The sequence below is a fragment of the Apostichopus japonicus genome, chromosome 21, assembly GCF_037975245.1.
Source record: "Apostichopus japonicus isolate 1M-3 chromosome 21, ASM3797524v1, whole genome shotgun sequence".
NCBI classification, from domain to species: domain Eukaryota; kingdom Metazoa; phylum Echinodermata; class Holothuroidea; order Aspidochirotida; family Stichopodidae; genus Apostichopus; species Apostichopus japonicus.
Genome location: NC_092581.1, coordinates 20,968,382 through 20,993,516, shown reverse-complemented (window position 1 = coordinate 20,993,516; position 25,135 = coordinate 20,968,382). Strand labels below are relative to the sequence as shown.

The following is a 25,135-nucleotide window of genomic DNA, read 5'->3' as shown; positions in this document are numbered from 1 at the left end:
GGACATGCTTCTGAAATACTTATGCTGGACTGTACGTTATTCATCGGTTTGCTCAGAAATGTTAAGTTGATCAAATATAAACTCAAATTAGTTAAATTTATTAGGTAATCAATCCCTCAATTTTCTGCCTCATACCTTTCTTATGGAATCGAGAATGTCAAAAGCCAAAAAAAAATGGTACTACCTCCCATTCAGTCAGAAAACGATTTTAAACATTGCTTTTCTGTAATTCTGATATCCTAAGAGACAGAAAATGTCTTGTGGGTTACAATTGCTCCCCTCCCCACCCCATTCCCCAAGCTGAAGCATATGCCTCAATTGACAATTATCACTATACTTTGCCTATATCATAATTCAAACAAGTCTGGATAAGCAACACATATTTGTCTATCTGCAGAATGATAAAAACAAGCTCTTTATCTTTTTAAAAGATCATTGTTGATGATCAGATGATAATTATTAATTAATTGAAATAAAGATGACAACAGGAAGTAATAACTTGCAGTATCTTAAAGTACTACGGACACCTAGCCAATTTGTCCCATATTCACTACATTTTTTGTGTGTCATAATATTCGAAATCTGTTGAAAGTTTTCGAAAAGCTCTTTTCGTTTCCAATATATACACATGTGAGGTTTGATGAATCTGTGAAACTCATCAAATATGTGCAAACTATGTTGAGGAGTGTTGCACTCATCAAACTTTCTTATTTTAGGCCTTAAGAAGTTAAGCCCATATTACAAGCCCACATATATCATTTGAATAATGTGATGTTCCTCTTTTAAAGAAGACAATGAAATATTTAAAAAAAAAACACCTTAGGCCACAAACCGGAGTTCAGTGTCCTTGAAACAAAAGATGTAAATACGAGGTGAATAACATGACAGCAAATTAGGGAGTCACTCCTATTACATCATCAATGTGCATAATTAGCTAATGTTTATTCATAAATAAAACTAGAATAAGAAAAGTCTTGTAAAATGGTGAAGCTTTTACGGGAGTTACAGCTATTTTCATGGTTTTTAATGCCTATTAGAGTTATTAGGACAACGTTGTTCATAGGTTTCCATAGACCTTTAATTTAATATCAGTTCAGTGCATTTACTGCTATTATCCAATTCATCGTCCCCCCCATATAGTTCACCTTAGAATTCAACTGTTGAAACCAGGCTTAAGGTTGACACTGTTTCATGAGGCTTTAATATTTGTAATAAAACTCTGAAACTTGCAAAAACAACAGTCACAAAGTAGTGTGCACTCGCATCTCAGATTGTACCATACCATGCAAGTTTATTTGAAAATACTGTTCAAAACGAATGTAACACAGATTAGCATCAATCGTTATTTATACAACTTTGTAACAGTTTAGTAGCTGGTCATAGCATTTCCATCTTTGCCTTCTGTAAATACACACTGAATATTGATAAACCAACTTTCATACTTCATGATCTGAGCAAATTCATTTTGTCTCAAATTGTCCAATTTCTTTTGATAGTTAGTGAACAAAATCAGCATTATAGCCAGTGGATTTGTTGGTTCATAACTATGTTTCTTTGCCCATGTAGGATGGAAAATTCCAAATATATTTGACATTCTTGAGACAGCCGAGCCACATCTGGATATAGTCCGCCGAGCCACATCTGGATATAGTCCGCCGAGCCACATCTGGATATAGTCCGCCGAGCCACATCTGGATATAGTCCGCCGAGCCACATCTGGATATAGTCCGCCGAGCCACATCTGGATATAGTCCGCCGAGCCACATCTGGATATAGTCCGCCGAGCCACATCTGGATATAGTCCGCCGAGCCACATCTGGATATAGTCCGCCGAGCCACATCTGGATATAGTCCGCCGAGCCACATCTGGATATAGTCCGCCGAGCCACATCTGGATATAGTCCGCCGAGCCACATCTGGATATAGTCCGCAGAGCCACATCTGGATATAGTCCGCCGAGCCACATCTGGATATAATCCGCCGAGCCACATCTGGATATAGTCCGCCGAGCCACATCTGGATATAGTCCGCTGAGCCACATCTGGATATAGTCCGCCGAGCCATATCTGGATATAGTCCGCTACCTCTTCTTCCAAGTGAACTTCTTTCTAGCTCTCTTCTGACCGGGCTTCTTACGTTCTTTAGAACGAGGATCCACGGTTAACAGACCAGCTGGAATGAGAAACCATTAAACTATGGGCAATGCTGACACAAACAGGTGAACTAATGATAATTTTAGATTACAACACATACTTACCTGTTGATGCACTATACTTACCAATCAAGACAGTCTTATCTTGAAAAAGGAAAGCACTTTTGACTGAGATATGAATGAAACATGTGACCATGGGATAACCAACTCATACGCTCCACCAATGTGGATCTCCAGCAACACCCTTAATCAACAGACTGTGCTGCCATATCTGTCCTTTATGAGTTCTAATTCAACAGACTGTGCTGCCATATCTGTTCTTTATGAGTTCTAAATCAACAGACTGTGCTGCCATATCTGTTCTTTATGAGTTCTAATTCAACAGACTGTGCTGCCATATATGTTCTTTATGAGTTCTAATTCAACAGACTGTGCTGCCATATCTGTTCTTTATGAATTCTAATTCAACAGACTGTGCTGCCATATCTGCTCTTTATGAATTCTAATTCAACAGACTGTGCTGCCATATATGTTCTTTATGAGTTCTAAATCAACAGACTGTGCTGCCATATCTGTCCTTTATGAGTTCTAATTCAACAGACTGTGCTGCCATATCTGTCCTTTATGAGTTCTAATTCAACAGACTGTGCTGCCATATCTGTTCTTTATGAATTCTAATTCAACAGACTGTGCTGCCATATCTGTTCTTTATGAGTTCTAATTCAACAGACTCTGCTGCCATATCTGTCCTTTATGAGTTCTAATTCAACAGACTGTGCTGCCATATCTGTCCTTTATGAGTTCTAATTCAACAGACTGTGCTGCCATATCTGTTCTTTATGAGTTCTAATTCAACAGACTGTGCTGCCATATCTGTCCTTTATGAGTTCTAATTCAACAGACTGTGCTGCCATATCTGCTCTTTATGAATTCTAATTCAACAGACTGTGCCGCCATATCTGTTCTTTATGAGTTCTAATTCAACAGACTGTGCTGCCATATCTGTCCTTTATGAGTTCTAATTCAACAGACTGTGCTGCCATATCTGTCCTTTATGAGTTCTAATTCAACAGACTGTGCTGCCATATCTGTTCTTTATGAGTTCTAATTCAACAGACTGTGCTGCCATATCTGTTCTTTATGAGTTCTAATTCAACAGACTGTGCTGCCATATCTGTTCTTTATGAGTTCTAATTCAACAGACTGTGCTGCCATATCTGTTCTTTATGAATTCTAATTCAACAGACTGTGCTGCCATATCTGTCCTTTATGAGTTCTAATTCAACAGACTCTGCTGCCATATCTGTTCTTTATGAGTTCTAATTCAACAGACTCTGCTGCCATATCTGTTCTTTATGAGTTCTAATTCGACAGACTGTGCTGCCATATCTGTCCTTTATGAGTTCTAATTCGACAGACTGTGCTGCCATATCTGTTCTTTATGAGTTCTAATTCGACAGACTGTGCTGCCATATCTGTTCTTTATGAGTTCTAATTCAACAGACTGTGCTGCCATATCTGTTCTTTATGAGTTCTAATTCAACAGACTGTGCTGCCATATCTGTCCTTTATGAGTTCTAAATCAACAGACTGTGCTGCCATATCTGTTCTTTATGAATTCTAATTCAACAGACTGTGCCGCCATATCTGCTCTTTATGAGTTCTAAATCAACAGACTGTGCTGCCATATCTGTTCTTTATGAGTTCTAATTCAACAGACTGTGCTGCCATATCTGTTCTTTATGAGTTCTAATTCAACAGACTGTGCCGCCATATCTGCTCTTTATGAGTTCTAATTCAACAGACTGTGCTGCCATATCTGTTCTTTATGAATTCTAATTCAACAGACTGTGCTGCCATATCTGCTCTTTATGAATTCTAATTCAACAGACTGTGCTGCCATATATGTTCTTTATGAGTTCTAAATCAACAGACTGTGCTGCCATATCTGTCCTTTATGAGTTCTAATTCAACAGACTGTGCTGCCATATCTGTCCTTTATGAGTTCTAATTCAACAGACTGTGCTGCCATATCTGTTCTTTATGAATTCTAATTCAACAGACTGTGCTGCCATATCTGTTCTTTATGAGTTCTAATTCAACAGACTCTGCTGCCATATCTGTCCTTTATGAGTTCTAATTCAACAGACTGTGCTGCCATATCTGTCCTTTATGAGTTCTAATTCAACAGACTGTGCTGCCATATCTGTTCTTTATGAGTTCTAATTCAACAGACTGTGCTGCCATATCTGTCCTTTATGAGTTCTAATTCAACAGACTGTGCCGCCATATCTGTTCTTTATGAGTTCTAATTCAACAGACTGTGCTGCCATATCTGTCCTTTATGAGTTCTAATTCAACAGACTGTGCTGCCATATCTGTCCTTTATGAGTTCTAATTCAACAGACTGTGCTGCCATATCTGTTCTTTATGAGTTCTAATTCAACAGACTGTGCTGCCATATCTGTTCTTTATGAGTTCTAATTCAACAGACTGTGCTGCCATATCTGTTCTTTATGAGTTCTAATTCAACAGACTGTGCTGCCATATCTGTTCTTTATGAATTCTAATTCAACAGACTGTGCTGCCATATCTGTCCTTTATGAGTTCTAATTCAACAGACTGTGCTGCCATATCTGTTCTTTATGAGTTCTAATTCAACAGACTCTGCTGCCATATCTGTTCTTTATGAGTTCTAATTCGACAGACTGTGCTGCCATATCTGTCCTTTATGAGTTCTAATTCGACAGACTGTGCTGCCATATCTGTCCTTTATGAGTTCTAATTCGACAGACTGTGCTGCCATATCTGTCCTTTATGAGTTCTAATTCGACAGACTGTGCTGCCATATCTGTCCTTTATGAGTTCTAATTCAACAGACTGTGCTGCCATATCTGTCCTTTATGAGTTCTAATTCAACAGACTGTGCTGCCATATCTGTCCTTTATGAGTTCTAATTCGACAGACTGTGCTGCCATATCTGTCCTTTATGAGTTCTAATTCGACAGACTGTGCTGCCATATCTGTTCTTTATGAGTTCTAATTCAACAGACTGTGCTGCCATATCTGTTCTTTATGAGTTCTAATTCAACAGACTGTGCTGCCATATCTGTTCTTTATGAATTCTAATTCAACAGACTGTGCCGCCATATCTGCTCTTTATGAGTTCTAAATCAACAGACTGTGCTGCCATATCTGTTCTTTATGAGTTCTAAATCAACAGACTGTGCTGCCATATCTGTTCTTTATGAGTTCTAATTCAACAGACTGTGCCGCCACATCTGCTCTTTATGAGTTCTAAATCAACAGACTGTGCTGCCATATCTGTTCTTTATGAGTTCTAATTCAACAGACTGTGCTGCCATATCTGTTCTTTATGAGTTCTAAATCAACAGACTGTGCTGCCATATCTGTTCTTTATGAATTCTAATTCAACAGACTGTGCCGCCATATCTGCTCTTTATGAGTTCTAAATCAACAGACTGTGCTGCCATATCTGTTCTTTATGAGTTCTAAATCAACAGACTGTGCTGCCATATCTGTCCTTTATGAGTTCTAATTCAACAGACTGTGCTGCCATATCTGTCCTTTATGAGTTCTAAATCAACAGACTGTGCTGCCATATCTGCTCTTTATGAATTCTAATTCAACAGACTGTGCTGCCATATCTGCTCTTTATGAGTTCTAATTCAACAGACTCTGCTGCCATATCTGTTCTTTATGAGTTCTAATTCGACAGACTGTGCTGCCATATCTGTCCTTTATGAGTTCTAAATCAACAGACTGTGCTGCCATATCTGTCCTTTATGAGTTCTAATTCAACAGACTCTGCTGCCATATCTGTTCTTAATGAGTTCTGCAATAACTTGAGAGGCTGCCATATCTGTCCTTCTTGAGTTCTGCAATAACTTGACAGGCTGCAGTCTCTGAAATCACTTCATTTTCGGAAACTCTGACAGACAATTCTTGACAAAGTACCTACACATTCCCAAAGTCACACATAGTGTGACATATCTGAACTAACATTTGGTTAACTAGGACATTTTTAGCAGTGGAATGTTGCCTGATGTTCAATTAGCAACTCTACACATGTCTGGTTGTCAACCAGTCAAAAAGCTTCTTTTGAGGTATTTTCAATCACAGCCACTTAACTGAGTTTGTTTCCAAGTCTACAAAATGGTGTATCCTGGACTTATACCTGCGGCGGTTCTTCTTGTAATTATTGAAGACGAGGTCTTTTTAAACATATCTTCACAACTGGCACATAGATTGAGCTATGTTACAGCACTGTACAAAACCTTTGTAGATCTGTTATACGGATAGATCACATGCATTAGGACCCAGACCTGCATTTCTTAGTTTTTCATCCTGAATAAATTTGTGAATAATACCAGTAGACACTACTACACACTCAAACTTGCAACAAAAAAGTCCACCCAATGAACACCACATTCAATGAGCCAAGGAAGTACACAATAAACATCTAAAATGACACATTTCTTGCAAACAGAATCTTCTAAAATGACACATTTCTTGCAAACAGAATCATCTCATTTACCTTGTCTCATCTTTTCTATAAAAGGTTCATCTACAAAACTTCTCAAGGCTTTAGATATTGCGAGACGTATAGCCCCAGCCTGGCCTGAGGGCCCGCCTCCTTCTGTCGTACAATCCACATCAAACCGATGAAGCATATTGGCAAAGTGGAGAGGAAACAGGACTTCTTCCCTGGAAAAATAAAACTTTTGTGAATTGTAAGAAGTCTTTGAAAGATATTTCCATATCTTAAACTCAAGGAGTATTATTCAAAGTCAGCCATTCACCCAAAATAACATCCATTTTACTTTATTGTCTTAAGGAACACTAGGTTGTAATTATCATCATTTAAAATATAACAGAAAAACTGTTTCTATCTTACCTATGACAAACCTGTTGAAATGTTCTGAGAAACTCATGCCCATTTATCATAATTTTTCCTGACCCCTGATCTCGCAGAACGACAGTGGCTGTGGATGACTTGCGAGTTCCTGATCCGGAACTGTATAACCTTCCTGTTTCATCTTTCCTGAGCTTTATGGATCAGAAACAAAAGCAACATAATTTAATTCAAAGTTCAGGTGCAACAAATATTGTGAAATGGTTAATTCATATTGTACAAATTTCCTTTCATGTGGTACCTTTCACAATCAAACAACTAAGCTTCTCACAAGTGAGACAATGTTGCCATGGAAACCGGTAATAATTGTAATAGAGACAACAATGTCGGGCAAACTTGATAGTGACTCTCATATTAGAATAGAAAGTGGTATCAATATGTCAGGTTTGAAACAAACTTTTAAGCATTCTTATTTGTATGTGAAGCCAACTCACCGGTTCAATGATCTCTTTGCTGAGGACTGCTTCAATCTTTTTCCTGAATCTCATAATAAATTCCTGGGCCTCGATTGCCAGAGGTTGTCTTAAGATTCTCTCCAAAAGGTTAATCAGTCTCACATACTAATTACATTTAGAAAAGAAAAGAAAGGAAATGAGGGGAAAAGATTCCTTTATACACAAGGACAACAGTATCACTGATTGTCTCCAACTTCAAAAGTGCAAAGAAAGTTCATAGTATTAGTAATGATCAAATCAAATTCTTCTCATAGAAGGTTGTGAATGCATCAGTCATTCTGTATCATAGTGCTATGAGTTTTGTATAATCTGGACAGACAGTTTAACCAAAACAATGAATTTCATTACATTCAGCAAGTGTAACCCCATTTCAAAATCCTGGTATTTACCTCAACATCTTTCAATTTCTCCAACACTATCTTCTCCATTGCTAATTTATCCAGCCACTCGCTGCGTGCGATGTCTCTATTTAGAATCAAAAGAGAAATAGCCAAATATATTTACTGTATGGTTTGATGTCATGAAACAGCAACATGTCTGAAGAAAGAAACACCTACAGTATCAATACAAATGTGCTAATATATCAATCTAAATATAAAGCAGTTCAAAGAATATAGTTTGTCAATTCTGATAATAAAAAAAAATCATAAAAAAAACAATTTGTGTAAATTTTCTGCATCAGCCGGTCAAATTCACATTCACATGTTTCTTCAGAGAAGGAAAAAGAATTTTTAAAGTTTGGTCAAGTTTGAAGAACTGAAAATCTTGGTAAATATCGTCATTTTTCTTAATAATTTACCAATCATTTAACCACAGCAGGAAATATTACTCTCAAACATAGTTGTATTTCGATAAAGCCTAATTCAGTGTACATTGCAATTGCATCACATTTGAAGGACAAAAACACAAGTAGTATGTATACAAAGAAATTCAAGCTTCTGGAATACATCTGATGTGATGACATCACAGATCAACTGCTGTGATCTATTCCGTGGAGTAATGAAGGCTCTACCTAGTAAAAATAAGTCACTACAAAACAACAGCATCTAGGGTTAGGAACAATTATATTGACTTGGTTTTCATGGAACCATGTGAAATATATAGGTTTAGTTGAGAAAGAGATTAGGTTTACAAAAATAAGCTTACATGATTAATATACTATAGCATTCAGGAACCATACAATTGATGAATCTCATACATTTTTTGTATCACTTTTTCAACATGACCAAACCATTTACTTAATCTTGAATAGCCCCCTCAATCGTATACTTACAATTTAGGGACCCCCTCAATAGATTCACCTTTCAGTCGCATGGAATCTTCTTTGGATATAACATTGTGTAACCAATCTCCTGCCTCCTACATAATCACAAATATTAAAAATAGAAGTTATTCATGATAAACTATTTAACATGTATATTGATTTTTCTTCTTTTCATTCAAATGAAGAGAAATATTCTTGGAAAGATGTCTTGAAATTTGAGATCTTCTTTTCTTCAGGATTCAAGTTTCAAAGTTTAAACATTTCAAAAGACTTTCAAATGATTTGATGCATGCATTCATCAGTAAAAATATATAATTCCAAACATAGTAGGATTTTTTTTTTATTGTAGTTATTTAACTAATTATATTTGTAAAAGATTAATTCATGTTAAGAAAAACCACTCACATGCATAATATTAAAATAGTTTGGTTTTCCTGTGAAGAACAAACAATGAAATGGTCTCCCATCATTATCAAACTGAGCTGCTTTCTGTGGAGGGTAATAATCCTTTGGGTGACTAAGCATTGGTCTGGCTGCTTGGTCGAAGAGACCAGATGGGAAAAGATATTTGATGGACCTCTGTTTGAAGAGAGAAAGAGGAAAACTCATTAAAGAATTATTCTGTAATTACATTATATAATATAGGAAAAAGTCACTTGAGTGGCTTTGAGCGTTTTTGAATTTCAATATTGCAAATTTTTCAGCATTCCATGGGACCAATATTGTATACAGGGACGTAGCCAGGGGGGGAGCAGGGGGAGCGACCGCTCCCCCCCTTTCAGTGTCGATTTTTTTTTTAATAAACTGTCGTTTTTTTAGCATGGTATTTTGTCAGTGCTCTTTTGATCTTGAATACTCGTCAGCTCCGTTAACTCAATTATAATCGTAGTAACATTCACGCCTACTGATCCAACTACTTACTTAGTTTGGCATATGCAATAAGCTAAATTTAGCCTATAGCCTATTAGAAGCCTACAGTTGGCCACTGCGTAATAAGATACATATTGCCTACCTAACCGCACTCTATGGAATGTCACGAACCGTATGCACAACAACGTCGACAACGTTCGTTCTCATCCTTTCTATAATTCGTCTTAAGTTGTTGCACGAACAGCATGTTATGAGGCTAAGCTAGCAATCGTATGTGATACGCACTTCCTATAAATAATTATTACACTGCTAATACACTGCGATAACGATATTTGTTTTTAGGCCACTGCATATCTGGCTATATTACAAAATATGAAAGTTTATATTGTCCATCAGTTAAGTTCGTCAAATGTATTAAAGTCCAGACATTGGACAACAAACAAGAATCATATTACTGGAAAAATTGAAATAGAGCACTGTGTTTGTCTTCTGATATATATGTAAAAGAACATGTGAAAGAATTCAAACAGGAAAAAAAATCTGCTGATAATATCATATCATATGATCAGGGCCGTAGCCATTATGTAGCACTGTAGGCCCGGGCCTACACTATTTTGGGCCAAGTTATCTTTTTTTTAAAAACACCCATAATTCAAATCGATAAGCTTGCTGGACGAGTTTAAGAGTCTATATAGACAGGAAAAACCATTGAAATGAACGTAGCAAGAATATGGCTAAATTAGGTGACCTATTCTTCTGTCATCTAGGCTGTCATTTCTATTGCGTGCCGTTTCATTCAACACTCTACCCGACGAAAAAGTCTAGAATCCGATCTTGTCAGTTTTTTAACATCTAGTTAAGAACCCGTTAACGCAGATAATATTTCAGTTGAGAAAACAGTTGAGAAATTTGCATCAGATGGCAATCGTCGGATAGCTCTAGACTTCTCTTATAAGGCTAACTTAAACATGTACTAGCTACAGTTGTATCAAAGACAATTACTGGCTATAGTTGTATCAAATATATACATTTCTGGCCTATCTTTTTATTTACAAGTATCAGAAGTTGAAAAGTAAGACTACTCTGTACATGTACCTTGCTAATTTTAAATACATTATGTGGTATTGAATTACGTACTATTTTAACTCGTTTGTTTTTGGGGTTTAAAAGTGATACTGAATGAGGTGTCTCAAGTTAGCAAGAGGCCAGGGAACCAGAATGAACACTCGGGAAGGGCCGTTTCCGGCCATCTGGGGGGTTTGTAAAACCAAAATTTTCTTTTACGCTCCGCGCCAACCGATGGTGGCGCTCCGCTCAGATAGTCGTGCCTACAACTTTGAAAATCCATATCAATCGCAAAAAGTGCTCCCCTCCTTTCAAATTCCTGGCTACGTCGCTGATTGTATAACTTTTGTAAAACCAGCATTTGATTGGACAATAAGTGTATCACTAGTATAACTTCAATTTATTTTATTTGTTAGATGTACAATATGTACAGCCAATATAACATAAGAACTGAAACAAAGCTATCTATATTGCTTCCAAAGAACCTTTTAACAACCTATGACTCCTTAATCTCAATTTTGTTAAAACATGAATCACACAAATCAACCTATACTGAATTACCATAAGTATTAAGTGACGTGACTAACATAAGTATTTAGTGACGTATATACAGATACTAACAAGTATTTAGTGACACATATACAGATACTAACATAAGTATTTAGTGACGTATATATATACAGATACTAACAAGTATTTAGTGACGTATATACAGATACTAACAAGTATTTAGTGACGTATATATATACAGATACTAACATTAATATCTTCTTGAGTGAAGTTTTCAGGGTCTTCCCCCATCATGTTGGCCAGATGCCGCCTGCTTCTCTCAAAATTAACTTCCTCACTATTGAGAAGTTCATCTAGATTGGAAGAGAAATCTAAATATCAGTAAAACCATACAGAGGATATTCAAGATTTGGCCCAAGCACCATGACAAAGGTACTGTATGGTTTACTGTTGATACTGAGCTGCAACAACAGTAATGCCAATCTTTAAGTAGAAGGCTACTCTATACTGTAGTTATTTAAGTACACTACACTAACATGCCAACACCTTTGGGATTTTAGTTTGAAAAGAAATACTTGGCAATTAATAATCTTCTCACAATTGTTAGGATATTAAACATGGGAAGGAATGGGGGTTGGGAAAGAAGGAAGGAATGGGTAGCGACAACATTACTAAAGATTACTTTTTACACTGAAAAATTGGATGCTATTACCGATGCTAAGGATATGCATCAAATTCAATGTGTTTGTATTTTCTTAAAATGTAGCCTAATTAACATGTGTTGACAGGAACATCTAAAGTATTGCTCAGATTGATTCAAAGCATTGCCTACCATAGGCAGATCGCCTTTCCTGGGCTGCAGCAATGAGGGAGGACAAGCTGTTGGTGGAATTCTCTTTTTCCTTTGGTGGCTTCTCTGATATTTGCCTCACATTTGAAGTCTGCAACATAAACAAGAAAATATTGAGAGGTAAAAGCATCATATACACAATGGAATCTGAAAACTTCATGTCGAAGTGTTGAAAGGTCTGATCAATATCAGCTGTATCACAAGAGACCCATTACAGTGAAGTATCAATTAATGTGTATTTCACCAAAAGGAAAATCAGACAATTATGTAAGCACTGTGAGATATGGTTTACCATGAATAGCGTAGCTAAATGCCTAATAATAATAATAATAATAATTATGTACTGTAACTTTGCTTATCTAGGTCCAAATCATCCAGGGCTGTCCTTTTACATTATTAATGATAGCTACAGTACATAATTTCTACACTTTTCTTACTGTATTTTTCATGTTGTACTAGACCATACAAATTACACAAGTTTCAAGTTTATTGTAGATTGAGGAAATGTGACATAAGCCTAGGCCTGCAAAATGTTCATGAAATAATTTACAAGGTGTATGAAACTGGGATCACTTTCAGTTTCAAGAGAAGTTGCTAAACATATATGTATTATTAAGGTATATAAAATCATCACATTGGTTAATTCTTTGACATGAAAGTGAAACTTGACAGGACAGTAGCTAAGATTAGTTATAAAGTTAAGTAATAAGAAATCTGTTTTTAGCCAAACTGCTAAAGTTAGCACGCAACAATATTATTAGGACATGAATAAAGGTGACGTTATTGGACTATTAAGACATAAATTTTCTAACATTGCAATGTGAAACTTAGGGCCCCTCCATGCTATCATTGGATAGGTTAGCTATATTTCGAGTAGTACTATGCAGTAAATAGGCTATACCTATCAGTGAGGGCTTTCCTGTGGAGCTAGGCATATAGTGAAAAATAGGAAACATACAAGATGTGTTGCGTGCATTAAGTACATATATTGACAGTGTCTCACTCCAGACTAGGCACTTGAATGCCCTCCACACTACCAATTAGATGCTACTGCAATTAATTAACATACAAATAACATTGAATTACACAGCCGTCTAAATTATTTCAATATGCTAATTAGCTTCACTTGACAATATAGACAATTTACATAAAATAAAATACACTAATAGCGGGTAGCCTTACGGGTTAGGCTTGTACGCGGCTAGGCTGATAAAATTTCCACATGATCGCTAATTGAGACGAATTTAACATTTCATATATCATCAAAACTGTACGACGACAAAAAAATTAACATCGTGATATTTCATTGATCTCTTACATATAAACTTCTCAGCAAACTTGTTGTTTGTGACCTCTGACAGACCCCACAAACAAGACGACAGGACCGTGTTATGGAGGCCGCCATTTTGGAAAGACAAGAATTAATAATGTGGAGGCAGTTATAGCTATGCTACCTTATGCACATGTAAAGAATGCGGACGACGTTTTCCCAGTTTCGCTAAAATGAGTTACCCTAGAAAACATGATGTTATCCCAGTTCCATGGATGTCGAGCCTTGAGTGGCACTATGTCCGCAGGAATTTATTCTCACGCGATAAATACGTTCAAAGAGAGGCTTATGAACGATTACTCTGCTGGCAAACAAGGTTCGCATTAGCGCAGTATAGGCTAAGCCTTAGGCTATAGGCCTAGGTCTGCAGTACGCCAACTAAGTTAGGATAGAGTGGGCCTAAAGTTAGGCTAACCTGCCGGTTGCTGTACTGCTGCTTATGCTAAAATCTGTTACTGTATTAGACACTTCCAACGTCATACTAAACAAGGTATATATAAGAAGGTCTTAAGGCCTGAACCAAGCCACCAAATTGTTGCAAGTTAAAGTTTGTTTAGTTACCTGTGGCTTTGAATGAATGGTTTAGATTTGCATTTGGATATTTGTCAAATAGCACAAGGCCTTTTTTTTTCATTACTTCTTTTTAGTGAGCTTTCACGATTTATTGCAATGTACAGGTAAATATGTAGGCCTAGGCATATGTAGTTAAAAGACTTGTCTGCAACTAGCCCTTAGAGAAGTTACCTCAAGGCTTAAGTTAAAAAATGATAAACAATTTTCCAAACAAAGGTTTCAAAGTATGAAAACGCTAATATTGCGTTTGACAGGGAAAACGATTGTTTATTCGCTTTGGTTGGATCTTTCAAATAAACTTTGAACAGTAGCTATGTCATCTGGGCGAATCCAGAATTGCGACATAACCCACATTGCATACAGTTCCTACAGTAGTCACTCCACGTTTGAATACAGATTAAAGGGTGTGAAGACTCGCGCAAAAAGAAACGTCTTATGCTGGTAATCTGACCTAGTTTCAAATGAGGTGTAATAGAAGTGTTAAACACCACCATCGATCCAAGGAAATATACACACAGCTTGCTACCGTCGGTTATTAGACACTAGTGTACTGTACAGTCAGTACATACAGCTACGGTCAATACCACAGCACTGTACAAACAATACAGCGATGGACATCTCAGTTCCAGCTAAAGATAACATGGTATTACGTTTCATTACTTTCTGCATTTAGTAGCGACACAAACAAAACGTCACTTGCAAGCAACAGAAAGTTAACTTTTTCAGATGGCAGCACGCAGTTTGGGGCGAGTCTCCAGTGCCTATAATTTCTTCCTTTTCAGTGAAATTTCTTGTAAATTAGATATGTTTGAAAAATTTGTTAAGCCGTCACATGTAGTGCATCCGTGATTTCATGGTCATTGTGTAACACAAGATAAGTTGGAACAGCAGACTCTTTGTTGTTTACATTGGGCTGTCCTGCTCCAATGCGAAGAATGTTCACATGTAGGCTACTGTAAAGTTTACAATCGGACAAATCTTACGAAGCCTAAGCTTCCTGGTACTATACATTCTGAACTGTAAAGTTCACTGATCAACTTTTACTGTAAAGTTGATCAGTGAATTTTATTTCAGTGATTTCGAAGAACTGTTTATGAACTGTGGTTTGAGTGTAAAAGTGTATTTTGTGCAATGCTATGCACATACCAACTGGTCATAGTAGGCTGTACAGTATATGTACTTGCGATGTGTAATAATATATAATAGGCAATCACCTGTGTGTTTACATGCAAGAGTGTTTTTGTTGCGGAAATGAAAGTGCAAACTTCAAGATGCTCGTTTTGCCGATTTGCCTGCGCTACGCCATTCACCAAATTGATGTGTTTGACCAAACAGTGCTTTTGGTGAGAAACTGGTTAAGCTGAAAAGCTGATTTCTACAAGAAGGAAACTTAGAATGGGGACAATTTATGCATGGTTAGAAAGAAAAATAAGAACTATGAGGACAATGTATCAAAATCTTCCACCAGACAATTAGCCTATAGTGAAGATCGAAAATTGTTGGCAGTAGGCCTATACTGCATACGCCTACTAGCCTATGAATACTGCATACACCTAGTACTAGCCTATATGATAAATGCGTAAATTACCTTTTACAGTTAGTTTATTGACTGTTTATGACTATTAGAATATGCTTAGGTTAGGTCTACCTCTCTATGGAAAATTGACTATCAAGGTTGAATGGAATTACAGTAACACAATTTAACGCAGTTTACAACAATTAATTTTGTCTTCACCTACAGGTCTGGGTCCAAGTGTCCAGTGGCTATTGTATGTACAATCAACCTAATAGAAGCAAAGTTAGCTGAGTCTCCAGAGATGGACACTTTAAATCTTGCAAAGTTGTTCAGCCTGGCCCTTCTTAGGTATGCAGTTTTCATTGATACTAAGGTTTCCAAGCCTATCATCATAATGCACCTGACAGTTGCTATCAACCCCTTCATCCTCAACCACATCATCACCATCACACTCAACCTCACCGTTTCCTACTTTCCCCTCTGTTTCTCCCACCCATTCCTCTCCCATTCCTAATACCCATCCCTTTACCTTTCCTGACCATCCCATTCCCCTCCACTGCCCCTCTCTTTTCCCCTTCCCTTTCCTTGCCTTTTTCCCCTCCCCTCTGTCTTTCCCACATCCCTTTCCCACCTCTCCATTCCCACATCCCTTTCCCACCTCTCCATTCCCACTTCCCTTCCCTCGCAAACTCATCATAGATTATATTCTCTACATGCTATTTAGGATAATTCAGAATCCATTTAATCAATATTACCCATTTTTTCAGAGCTATTGGCCTCATTACAGATGCAATCCAGCTTGGAGGTAGTGCAGTACCGATGCATATCTTGGGAAGTAAGGTAAATTTCAGCTACAGTAGCATCAGTTTCCATTTGAAGAAGATGTAGAGTATCAGGATGAGAATGATAATGGCTTTGTTTGTAATACTTATTATTTTAGTCAGTGGACTCAACTTAAATTAGCGTTTGAACATTGAAATATTGTGATATTTGAAACTTACAAATATTGCTTGTCATAAAATTTTGAAATTTCTAAATCTAAGGTCCTCTGCATGGAAACTGCTATGCAGCTTTTATGCAACAATTTGATTTTTGCATGTACAGTACAGTGACACTTTGCTGTACAGTAGAAGAACAATTTTCTAGAAATTCCATACTGCTTGATGAATTTATTCACTCTAAAGATACAGAAAGATGGTCTGGTAAATGAAATAAAGTTTTCAATATTCTTTCCATGTTTCATTGAACTTTTAACAATATTTATGTAAGAGAAGTACTACATGGAAATTCAAAGGTAACATGAGATTTTGTGCTGCAATTTCGTTAACAAAGTATATTAATAATTAATAATGAAAACAAAAAAATAAAACAAACATAGTGTGGCACCAAAAACTTCCATTCTTTCTGCAAATAAACAATTTGTAAATTCTGTACAAAGTAATGACTTTGTAACTGATTTGTTGACAAACTGAAGCTTTTTAAGATCTGTAGCAACTTGAATGGTTCTTTCAAAACACCATCTTACTTGCAATTCTGCACCGAGAGCATGTAACCAGATTTGCTTAAACTATATTTGTTCATGAGACATGCACTTTTTCTCTTATTGGTTTTGATGATATTGTAACTTTTGCATACATGATGGTGTATATATCCTGTGTGTGTGTTGGCGTTTGTGATGCCTAGATTTTAAACACTATATCTAAGGAAGGGAAGGTCGGACAAATTCATACAGTATTTGGTGTGTAGAAGTATCACATTGGGTGGTAGAAGACTTTTGTTTTTTGTGGAGGTCAAAGGTCATTTGGGTTCACCAGGGGTCAAATTATGTAAACCTTGTAAACACAATATCTCAAGAAGATAAGCTTTTGCAGACATCATATTTAAATAAGTATATGAACCACATTGAGTACAAGAAGCCTATAGATTTTTATGGAGGTCCAAGGTCATCTGGGGTCACCAGGGGTCAAATTGTGAAAACCTTGTAAACATGATATCTCAAGAATGGAAGCTTGGGCAGACCTCATATTTAGTGTACAGAAGTACCACATTGAGTTCAAGAAGCCTAATGTTTTAGGTGGAGGTCAATTGTCATTTGGGGTCATCAGAAGTCAAATTTTGAAAACCTTGTAAACTAGATTTTGCATTGAAGGGAACCTTGGACAGATCTCATATTTGGTTTGTAGATGTAGTAGATGTACCATATCAAATTTAAGGAGCCTATAATTGCTTTTGGTGAAGGTCAAAGGTAATTTGAAGGCAACAAATGCCTAACATTTACTTCATTCCCTTCCTACCTGTCTCTCTACACTAATGCACTTCTTAAACATAATATCTCAAGGGAAGCTTGGACAGTTCGCATATTTGGTGTGTAATTGTACCACATTTAGTACAAAAAGCCGAATGTGGTCGTTTGAGTTCACCAGGGGCCAAATTGTGAAAACCATGTTTTACACAATATTTCAACAAGGACAGATGTCATATTTAGTATGTTGAAGTATCATATTAAGTACAATAAGCCTGTTGTTGAGGTCAATTGTCATATCAGGATAGCCTGTGTCATTGTGAATTTATTGTCACATCACACTGCTTGTCATCGTATTACTAAGATCAAGCTTGTTGTACAACCTCACAATACATTACATCAGATTCATGAAGAAAACTGCTCATGTTATATCATCGAAACCACAATGCATTCTGTTATTTTCCTCCGTTCAGCTTGGTATTCCAGATTGGATAATAGACTTTCGTCATGAGGCTACACATTCTGTTGGTACGTCCTCCCTTAGAATTGCAAAGAAGGCTGTGGATTTTATGATTGATTTGCTGAGGAGGGAATACTGGGATGCTTTGGACCCACAGGTGACAAGTCCTAGGATGAAAGAATATGTCGCAGAATCTTCTGACTTTAGAGCCGGAGGTATGTCTGTAGGCATCTGCTAAAAGTGTCATCACAAATAAAGGATCCTCTAAGTAATAACCTTGGTTGCTTAGGAACTTTATTCAGTTTGATATTAGTTTGATCACATCAGTGAAAAGTGTTTGCTTTTTGTTGACAGTAGTAATCTTTGGCCAAGCCTGAGTTAGCATTCCATCTAGGCCTGACCACATTAACCCATGGAGGTTTAAAATGACACTTCTGTCACTATCAAATGTGTGTTCCAGTTGTACAGTTCATTTGTTAAGGTGAAGTTTAGTGATGTTTCTGAATGATAAGAGGTTGCATACTGTACTATCTAGTTTTTATACAAGTTTACTCTGCTGCAAGGCCCCTCTGAGTATCTGATAAAAGTCTAGGTTGAAGATTTAACTATGCAAATGTTTGAGAATAAAATTCATAAGTAAAAGTGATCCTTTTGTTTCCATTTGCAGATGACATTGCATCACTTTTGCTTGATTTTCAACAAGAGCAATTCCAAGTAAGTTTGATGTTTAAAAGAGAATTTTGTTTTGAGAAATTTCCTTTGTCCTTTTATGTTTTGTTTACATACTCTTGTTAACATGTTTATGAAATGCTCCCTTGGTATGTGTTAACATTGCATTTTCAAAACCTTGTTAGGCTCTGGAAAGAGATCCAGGTAAGATTAAATTGTCCAGACCTATAACTTGTAATTTGAATCTTAGTTTACATGCAGGGCATATCTTCTTTATACTTCTTCTTTGCAAGAAGTTAAATGCAATCAATGTGGAATTAAAACTGTTCATTCAAACCTAATAATAACACCAATGTTGCATTTCCTCCCATGGCTAGTTGCTTTAAAACCACACCTTCAATCTATTTTTAATGCCTATCATAGAGAAGTCTGCTTGAAAAGCCATTTTGTTTACAGCCAGCAATATATTACAATTAAGGTGTTTTCCCAATCTTGTCAGCAAATAGGTTTTTAGAAAAGATCAAACACAGTCATTGCTGTTAATTTTGTTAATTATGCTGCTATTTATGCAATGTCTTTGGAAAACAAGAAGAAGAACATAGGCAATCAGTCTTACTTTTTTGGCACAATTATTCTGTGTCATCGTAGATGAGAGATGCATTTAAACTAACAGAAACATTATTTTACTATTTCTTTTTGTGTATTACACATACATGCTCCTGTTACACTATTTCTTTTTGTGTATTACACATACATGCTCCTGTTACACTATTTCTTTTTGTGTATTACACATACATGCTCCTGTTATACTATTTCTTTTTGTGTATTACACATACATGCTCCTGTTACACTATTTCTTTTTGTGTATTACACATACATGCTCCTGTTACACTATTTCTTTTTGTGTATTACACATACATGCTCCTGTTATACTATTTCTTTTTGTGTATTACACATACATGCTCCTGTTACACTATTTCTTTTTGTGTATTACACATACATGCTCCTGTTACACTATTTCTTTTTGTGTATTACACATACATGCTCCTGTATACTATTTCTTTTTGTGTATTACACATACATGCTCCTGTTATACTATTTCTTTTTGTGTATTACACATACATGCTCCTGTTATACTATTTCTTTTTGTGTATTACACATACATGCTCCTGTTATACTATTTCTTCTTGTGTATTACACATACATGCTCCTGTTACACTATTTCTTTTTGTGTATTACACATACATGCTCCTGTTACACTATTTCTTTTTGTGTATTACACATACATGCTCCTGTTATACTATTTCTTTTTGTGTATTACACATACATGCTCCTGTTATACTATTTCTTTTTGTGTATTACACATACATGCTCCTGTTATACTATTTCTTTTTGTGTATTACACATACATGCTCCTGTTATACTATTTCTTTTTGTGTATTACACATACATGCTCCTGTTATACTATTTCTTTTTGTGTATTACACATACATGCTCCTGTTATACTATTTCTTTTTGTGTATTACACATACATGCTCCTGTTACACTATTTCTTTTTGTGTATTACACATACATGCTCCTGTTATACTATTTCTTTTTGTGTATTACACATACTGTACATGCTCCTGTTATACTATTTCTTTTTGTGTATTACACATACATGCTCCTGTTATACTATTTCTTTTTGTGTATTACACATACATGCTCCTGTTGCTTTCAAAGTCATGTCAGCTCCTACAAGAATTCTTCACGGATATGTCAATTGCATAAAATCACAAGTTCTTGATTGTGAACATAGTATTTGGATAGTGCTACGATAATCAAATAATACATTCAAGTTGTGACATCATAACATTTGCTCAAATGGTTTCTCTTAAGAGCTACAAACCAATATATCCACTGCTGTCTTTCCAAAAGGACTTATGTGTGCAGTGGAACTTTTATCTATCTATGATTGTGCATCCATGCATACTGCTGATCTCCTTTATACTCCAGTATTCAATTCCACTAACAAGTACTGGCAGCTTTTGCTAGATCAAACCATAAGGCACCTTTCTGTCATATGTTATTTCAGCAATGTAGTTGACAGTTTATTAGACAAATTATATAATAATAATAATAATAATAGTGATTTATGACATGGTCATATCCACATGTCCATGCTCAAGGGGTGGGAGAGGAATAGAGAAAAGAAAGTAAAAACCAATGAAGAAAAGAATTATTGGTTAACATTGATGAATGCTTGATGCATATGAGTTTTCAGAAGTTTTTTTAATGAAGTGAGGGAAGCAGAACATCTGAGTTCTAGTGGTAATCCATTCCAAAGGCAAGGAGCAGCTACTTTAAGTGATCTGTCACCCCACATATATTTAGAGTGTATGTCTGGAGCATGTCAGAGATATAAGAGATAGCCAAGCCATTCAATGGTTTGTAGGTAATTAACAAGAGCTTGCAAATAATTAACAAGAGCTTACAAATAATTGAGAGACCCGAAGCCAATGTAGCTCTTAAAGAATAGGTTTGATGTGACAAGAAATTTTAGCTAATGTAACAATCCATGCAGCAGTATTTAGAAGGCGTTGAAGTCCAGCAATTTGCTAGAACTGTGGTAGACCATAGAGAAGCATGTTTCCATTATCGATGTGTAAAATAATAAAGGCCTGGATAATTTTCTCAGTAGCTTCACGATTAAAATATTTGGGAATATTTCCAGTCTTCCAAATGTACCAGATAGATGATCGAATGACATTGATATGTGTGGCTTCATTGTCATGGAAGAATATAAAATAACGGCCAAGTTTCTTGCCTGTTGGATGGGAGATATCAGAGAGTCACTGTTCTTAATCAAACCAACACTGATCTGTGAGTGTTTCTGGCAAGATTCAAAACGTTTCAATTCAGTTTTGTCATCATTCAACTTCAAGAAATTTCTCTGCATGCATACCTGTATGCAAATGTCTTCAATGCATAATTGGAGGGTCTGGATAGATGAATCAGAACAGACTCGAGTGGGTTTGAATGAGATATATAGTGTAGTGTCATCAGCATAAAATATGGTATTGTAAGTTGTGTTTCCTGATTATATTTTGGATTGGGTAAGTGTAGATAGTAAACCACTACGAGCCAAGAACCAAGCCCTGCGGAACAGTATAATCTAAAATAATTGGTTTAGAGGTTGCTTCTTGGATAAAAACATTCTGTGGTGTTTGTGATAGGTATGATCTGCACCAATCTAGGGCTTTTCCCTGTATACCGACAAAGAAGAATATTGTGGTTGACAGCATCAAAGGTCGCGCTCAAGTCTAAATGAACTAAAGCAGTGGTATGACTTGACCAACAATGAGAGACGCTATTCACATAGAAAAGTGCAGACTGTCCCATGGTATGGCTAGTATGCCGACTAAAAGACATCAGATAATATAGTACTAGTTTTATGGTCTTAATATGAGAAGACACTATGCGTTCGATGGTTTTCCTGAGGAATTTGAGGTTGACAATGGGACGATATTTTTTAATCTTTTTTTATCTGGTTCAAGTGTTTTGTAGGAGTGATTCTCTGGAAAGAAACCAGTTGACAGGGATATATTAATAATATTGGTGATATATAGAACAAACACATGGATATTATGCTTGACCATAGACATTGGTATTGGATCTAGATCACATGTTTTGAGAGAAGATTTCAGTTTCTTCACCCCCATCTCGTTTGCAGGTGTCAAAGATGATAGAATACACGGTTTAGTCACTTCAGGATGTAATTGTGATTCAGAAGTGAACAAATAGACAACTCAAATGTGAAACTGCATTAACCTTTAGGAAACTGTATCATCTTGATGTTGTTTTTCAAGTCCGGATAACCTATGGTTGGGAAATTTCTGTATGCCATGTCTATAAAATCTAGGTTTTACTGTAGATTTTTTAGAAGGTTGTGGTAACATGACGAGGTTGCAACAAGTCATGACTCAAAGCACTCAATTTAAAAAGTATTGTGATTCTAACAAGTTCATCAGTTCTTTCCCTGCAGAAATGATACAGTGACTCGAGTCGATCGTTGTCAGGCAATAATTCCTAGTGATGACACGATGACACAGAATAATTGTGCCAAAATACAGAGACTGATTGCCTATATTCAATTTCTTTTAAAATAAAGGGATTTGTCACAACACTGTAAAGTGAATATGAAAGTTATTTCTTGAACCTTCAGGCACTGATGTCAGGAAAGAAGACCTCTCAGAGGAGACATGAGATCCTCCATAGTCTGAGGGAACGCCTCTTCAAGACTGCAGATGCTCGGTAAGCTACCATTATTCTGAATGGCATCACCTCCATTCTGTAATAACTCATTCTGTATGGATCATTATACGTATCAGTACCCTCTACACAAATTAACATCTGACACCGCCATAGCTTAGAAGCAAAAACTGTGGTCCGTGATAGTTGAACCCGACTCCCCTCATTTGAAGTTGGGAATTCAATCATGAATCCTGCATGCTAGCATGGAAAAATGTTTTTTTTTTTTATATCTCAAAAAAGTAAATTTTTCCTCATTTTTTACCATTTTCAAAGATATAAATCATTGTCATGTGCTATGAATAGTAGCATATTGTGTAAGCAGCATGTACCTGAGAAAAATGGTTGAAGCTGGGTAGATTAAGCTGAAAGAGCATATTGCTGAAAGGCCCAATGTCATTAGATATAGACTATTAGTCCAATACATGGAATTGAAGAGAATCTTTCAATGCTTATATTTCTGTTTTTTGTAAAAGTTGTATTGTTTATTTCATAATTCTCTTTCTTGCTAGTAGAATTAATATTTTTGTTTATTGTAAAGGTTGCATTGTTTATTTCATAATTCTCTTTCTTGCTAGGTAGAATTAATATTTTTGTTTATTGTAAAGGTTGCATTGTTTATTTCATAATTCTCTTTCTTGCTAGGTAGCATTAATATTTTGTTTTTTGTAAAGGTTGTATTGTGTATTTCATAATTCTCTTATTTGCTGCATAGCATTAATATTTTGTTTTTTGTAAAGGTTGTATTGTTTATTTCATAATTCTCTTTCTTGCTAGGTAGCATTAATATTTTGTTTTTTGTAAAGGTTGTATTGTTTATTTCATAATTCTCTTTCTTGCTAGGTAGCATTAATATTTTGTTTTATTGTAAAGGTTGTATTGTTTATTTCATAATTCTCTTTCTTGCTAGGTAGCATTAATATTTTGTTTTTTGTAAAGGTTGTATTGTGTATTTCATAATTCTCTTATTTGCTGCATAGAATTAATATTTTGTTTTTTGTAAAGGTTGTATTGTGTATTTCATAATTCTCTTATTTGCTGGGTAGAATTAATATTTCTGTTTATTGTAAAGGTTGTATTGTTTATTTCATTAATATTTCTGTTTATTGTAAAGGTTGTTTTTCATAATTCTCTTCATTGCTGGGTAGCATTACTTTGGTGGCTTGTCATCCCATTGAGAAAGCTTAAAAATGAAAACTTGAATTTGTACTTTATTTTCTAACTGATATAAAATGTAGCAGGAGAGGCAAAGAGTGGTCCGGCCATAAAAGAAAACAGATGTGCATAAGGTCTGCAAACCACTATGACCTGTACAGGAAATGAACTCTATCAACATGATGACTCATTGCCATGATAATACCATCAAGAGAGAGTGTCTACAGCATAACAAAGAAACACATGATTGCATAATCTTACTGACCAGCTACAGTATGCATACCACCACTGGACACTTCATTTCATTTACAGTATGATAAAATTAAAAGAATCTTTTACACCACTCCACTAATTATGCCTGCCTCTGTGCTTGTTTTTTCTTCCAGGAACACATTTTGTTCAACTCTTGTACTTGATGGATATTTGATAGCAACAGATGAACAGACAGAATCATTAAATATCACAGGTAGGAGCAATATTTATTATTTTATAAGAACTTAATTTAGCATAATTACAGAGGGTGGATACATGTAAAGTACTGGGACAATGGATATAATCTACTACTAAAGGATAATTGTATTAAATTTATCGCATTCTTGAGTGGATTGATTCTGATATATATTACAATGCTACATGATACAAAATTACAAATTACAAGCAATGTAGGCCGCAAGTTTGACTAGTCGTACAGTACTGTATCATTACTACAAAATTAAGTAATAGTTGAAAATGTTGGTAAAATATTCAAATTTACCATAACATGTGATTAAAACTATTAAACATACATGTAGAGGTATT

The 25,135-nt window shown here is 35.9% G+C and overlaps 2 protein-coding genes across 4 annotated transcripts in view; one reads left to right on the top strand and one right to left on the bottom strand.

Moving 5' to 3' along the window:
• Positions 1–916: 916 nt before the first annotated feature.
• On the bottom strand, positions 917–13,577 carry LOC139963242 (small ribosomal subunit protein uS9m-like). Of its 2 annotated transcripts, none has more exons than XM_071963863.1 (10): positions 13,421–13,577; positions 12,085–12,193; positions 11,502–11,605; positions 9,213–9,386; positions 8,817–8,902; positions 7,933–8,008; positions 7,523–7,648; positions 7,071–7,222; positions 6,711–6,880; positions 917–2,172 (listed from the first exon to the last, which is right to left on the bottom strand). In XM_071963863.1, the coding sequence occupies exons 1-10, from the start codon at positions 13,505–13,507 to the stop codon at positions 2,081–2,083; spliced, it is 1,176 nt and encodes a 391-aa protein (XP_071819964.1). In that variant the 5' UTR covers positions 13,508–13,577; the 3' UTR covers positions 917–2,080. The 2 variants fall into 2 exon arrangements, with proteins under 2 accessions (XP_071819964.1, XP_071819966.1); XM_071963865.1 differs by lacking the exon at positions 13,421–13,577 and adding an exon at positions 13,061–13,093.
• LOC139963237 (uncharacterized) overlaps positions 11,569–25,135 on the top strand; it is a 35,946-nt gene continuing 22,379 nt past the window's right edge. Inside the window, exons 1-7 of one of the 2 annotated variants that reach the window (XM_071963856.1) lie at positions 11,569–11,684; positions 15,747–15,869; positions 16,289–16,361; positions 18,237–18,438; positions 18,891–18,937; positions 23,097–23,185; positions 24,724–24,803. In XM_071963856.1, coding sequence (XP_071819957.1) covers positions 15,823–15,869; positions 16,289–16,361; positions 18,237–18,438; positions 18,891–18,937; positions 23,097–23,185; positions 24,724–24,803 — 538 coding nt within the window. In that variant the 5' untranslated portion in view covers positions 11,569–11,684; positions 15,747–15,822. Of the gene's footprint in view, positions 11,685–13,498; positions 13,749–15,746; positions 15,870–16,288; positions 16,362–18,236; positions 18,439–18,890; positions 18,938–23,096; positions 23,186–24,723; positions 24,804–25,135 lie in introns of those variants that run through there. The other variant, XM_071963853.1, reaches the window with a different exon arrangement.

Coding starts and splice junctions, on each gene's coding strand:
- LOC139963242 (XM_071963863.1), bottom strand. CDS start 13,507: ATGGCGGCCTCCATAACACGGTCCTGTCGTCTTGTTTGTGGGGTCTGT. Junction 8,009..8,816: donor ATTGAGGGGGTCCCTAAATT/GTAAGTATACGA, acceptor GATTCTAAATAG/AGACATCGCACGCAGCGAGT. Junction 7,649..7,932: donor AGAAATTGAAAGATGTTGAG/GTAAATACCAGG, acceptor AAATGTAATTAG/TATGTGAGACTGATTAACCT.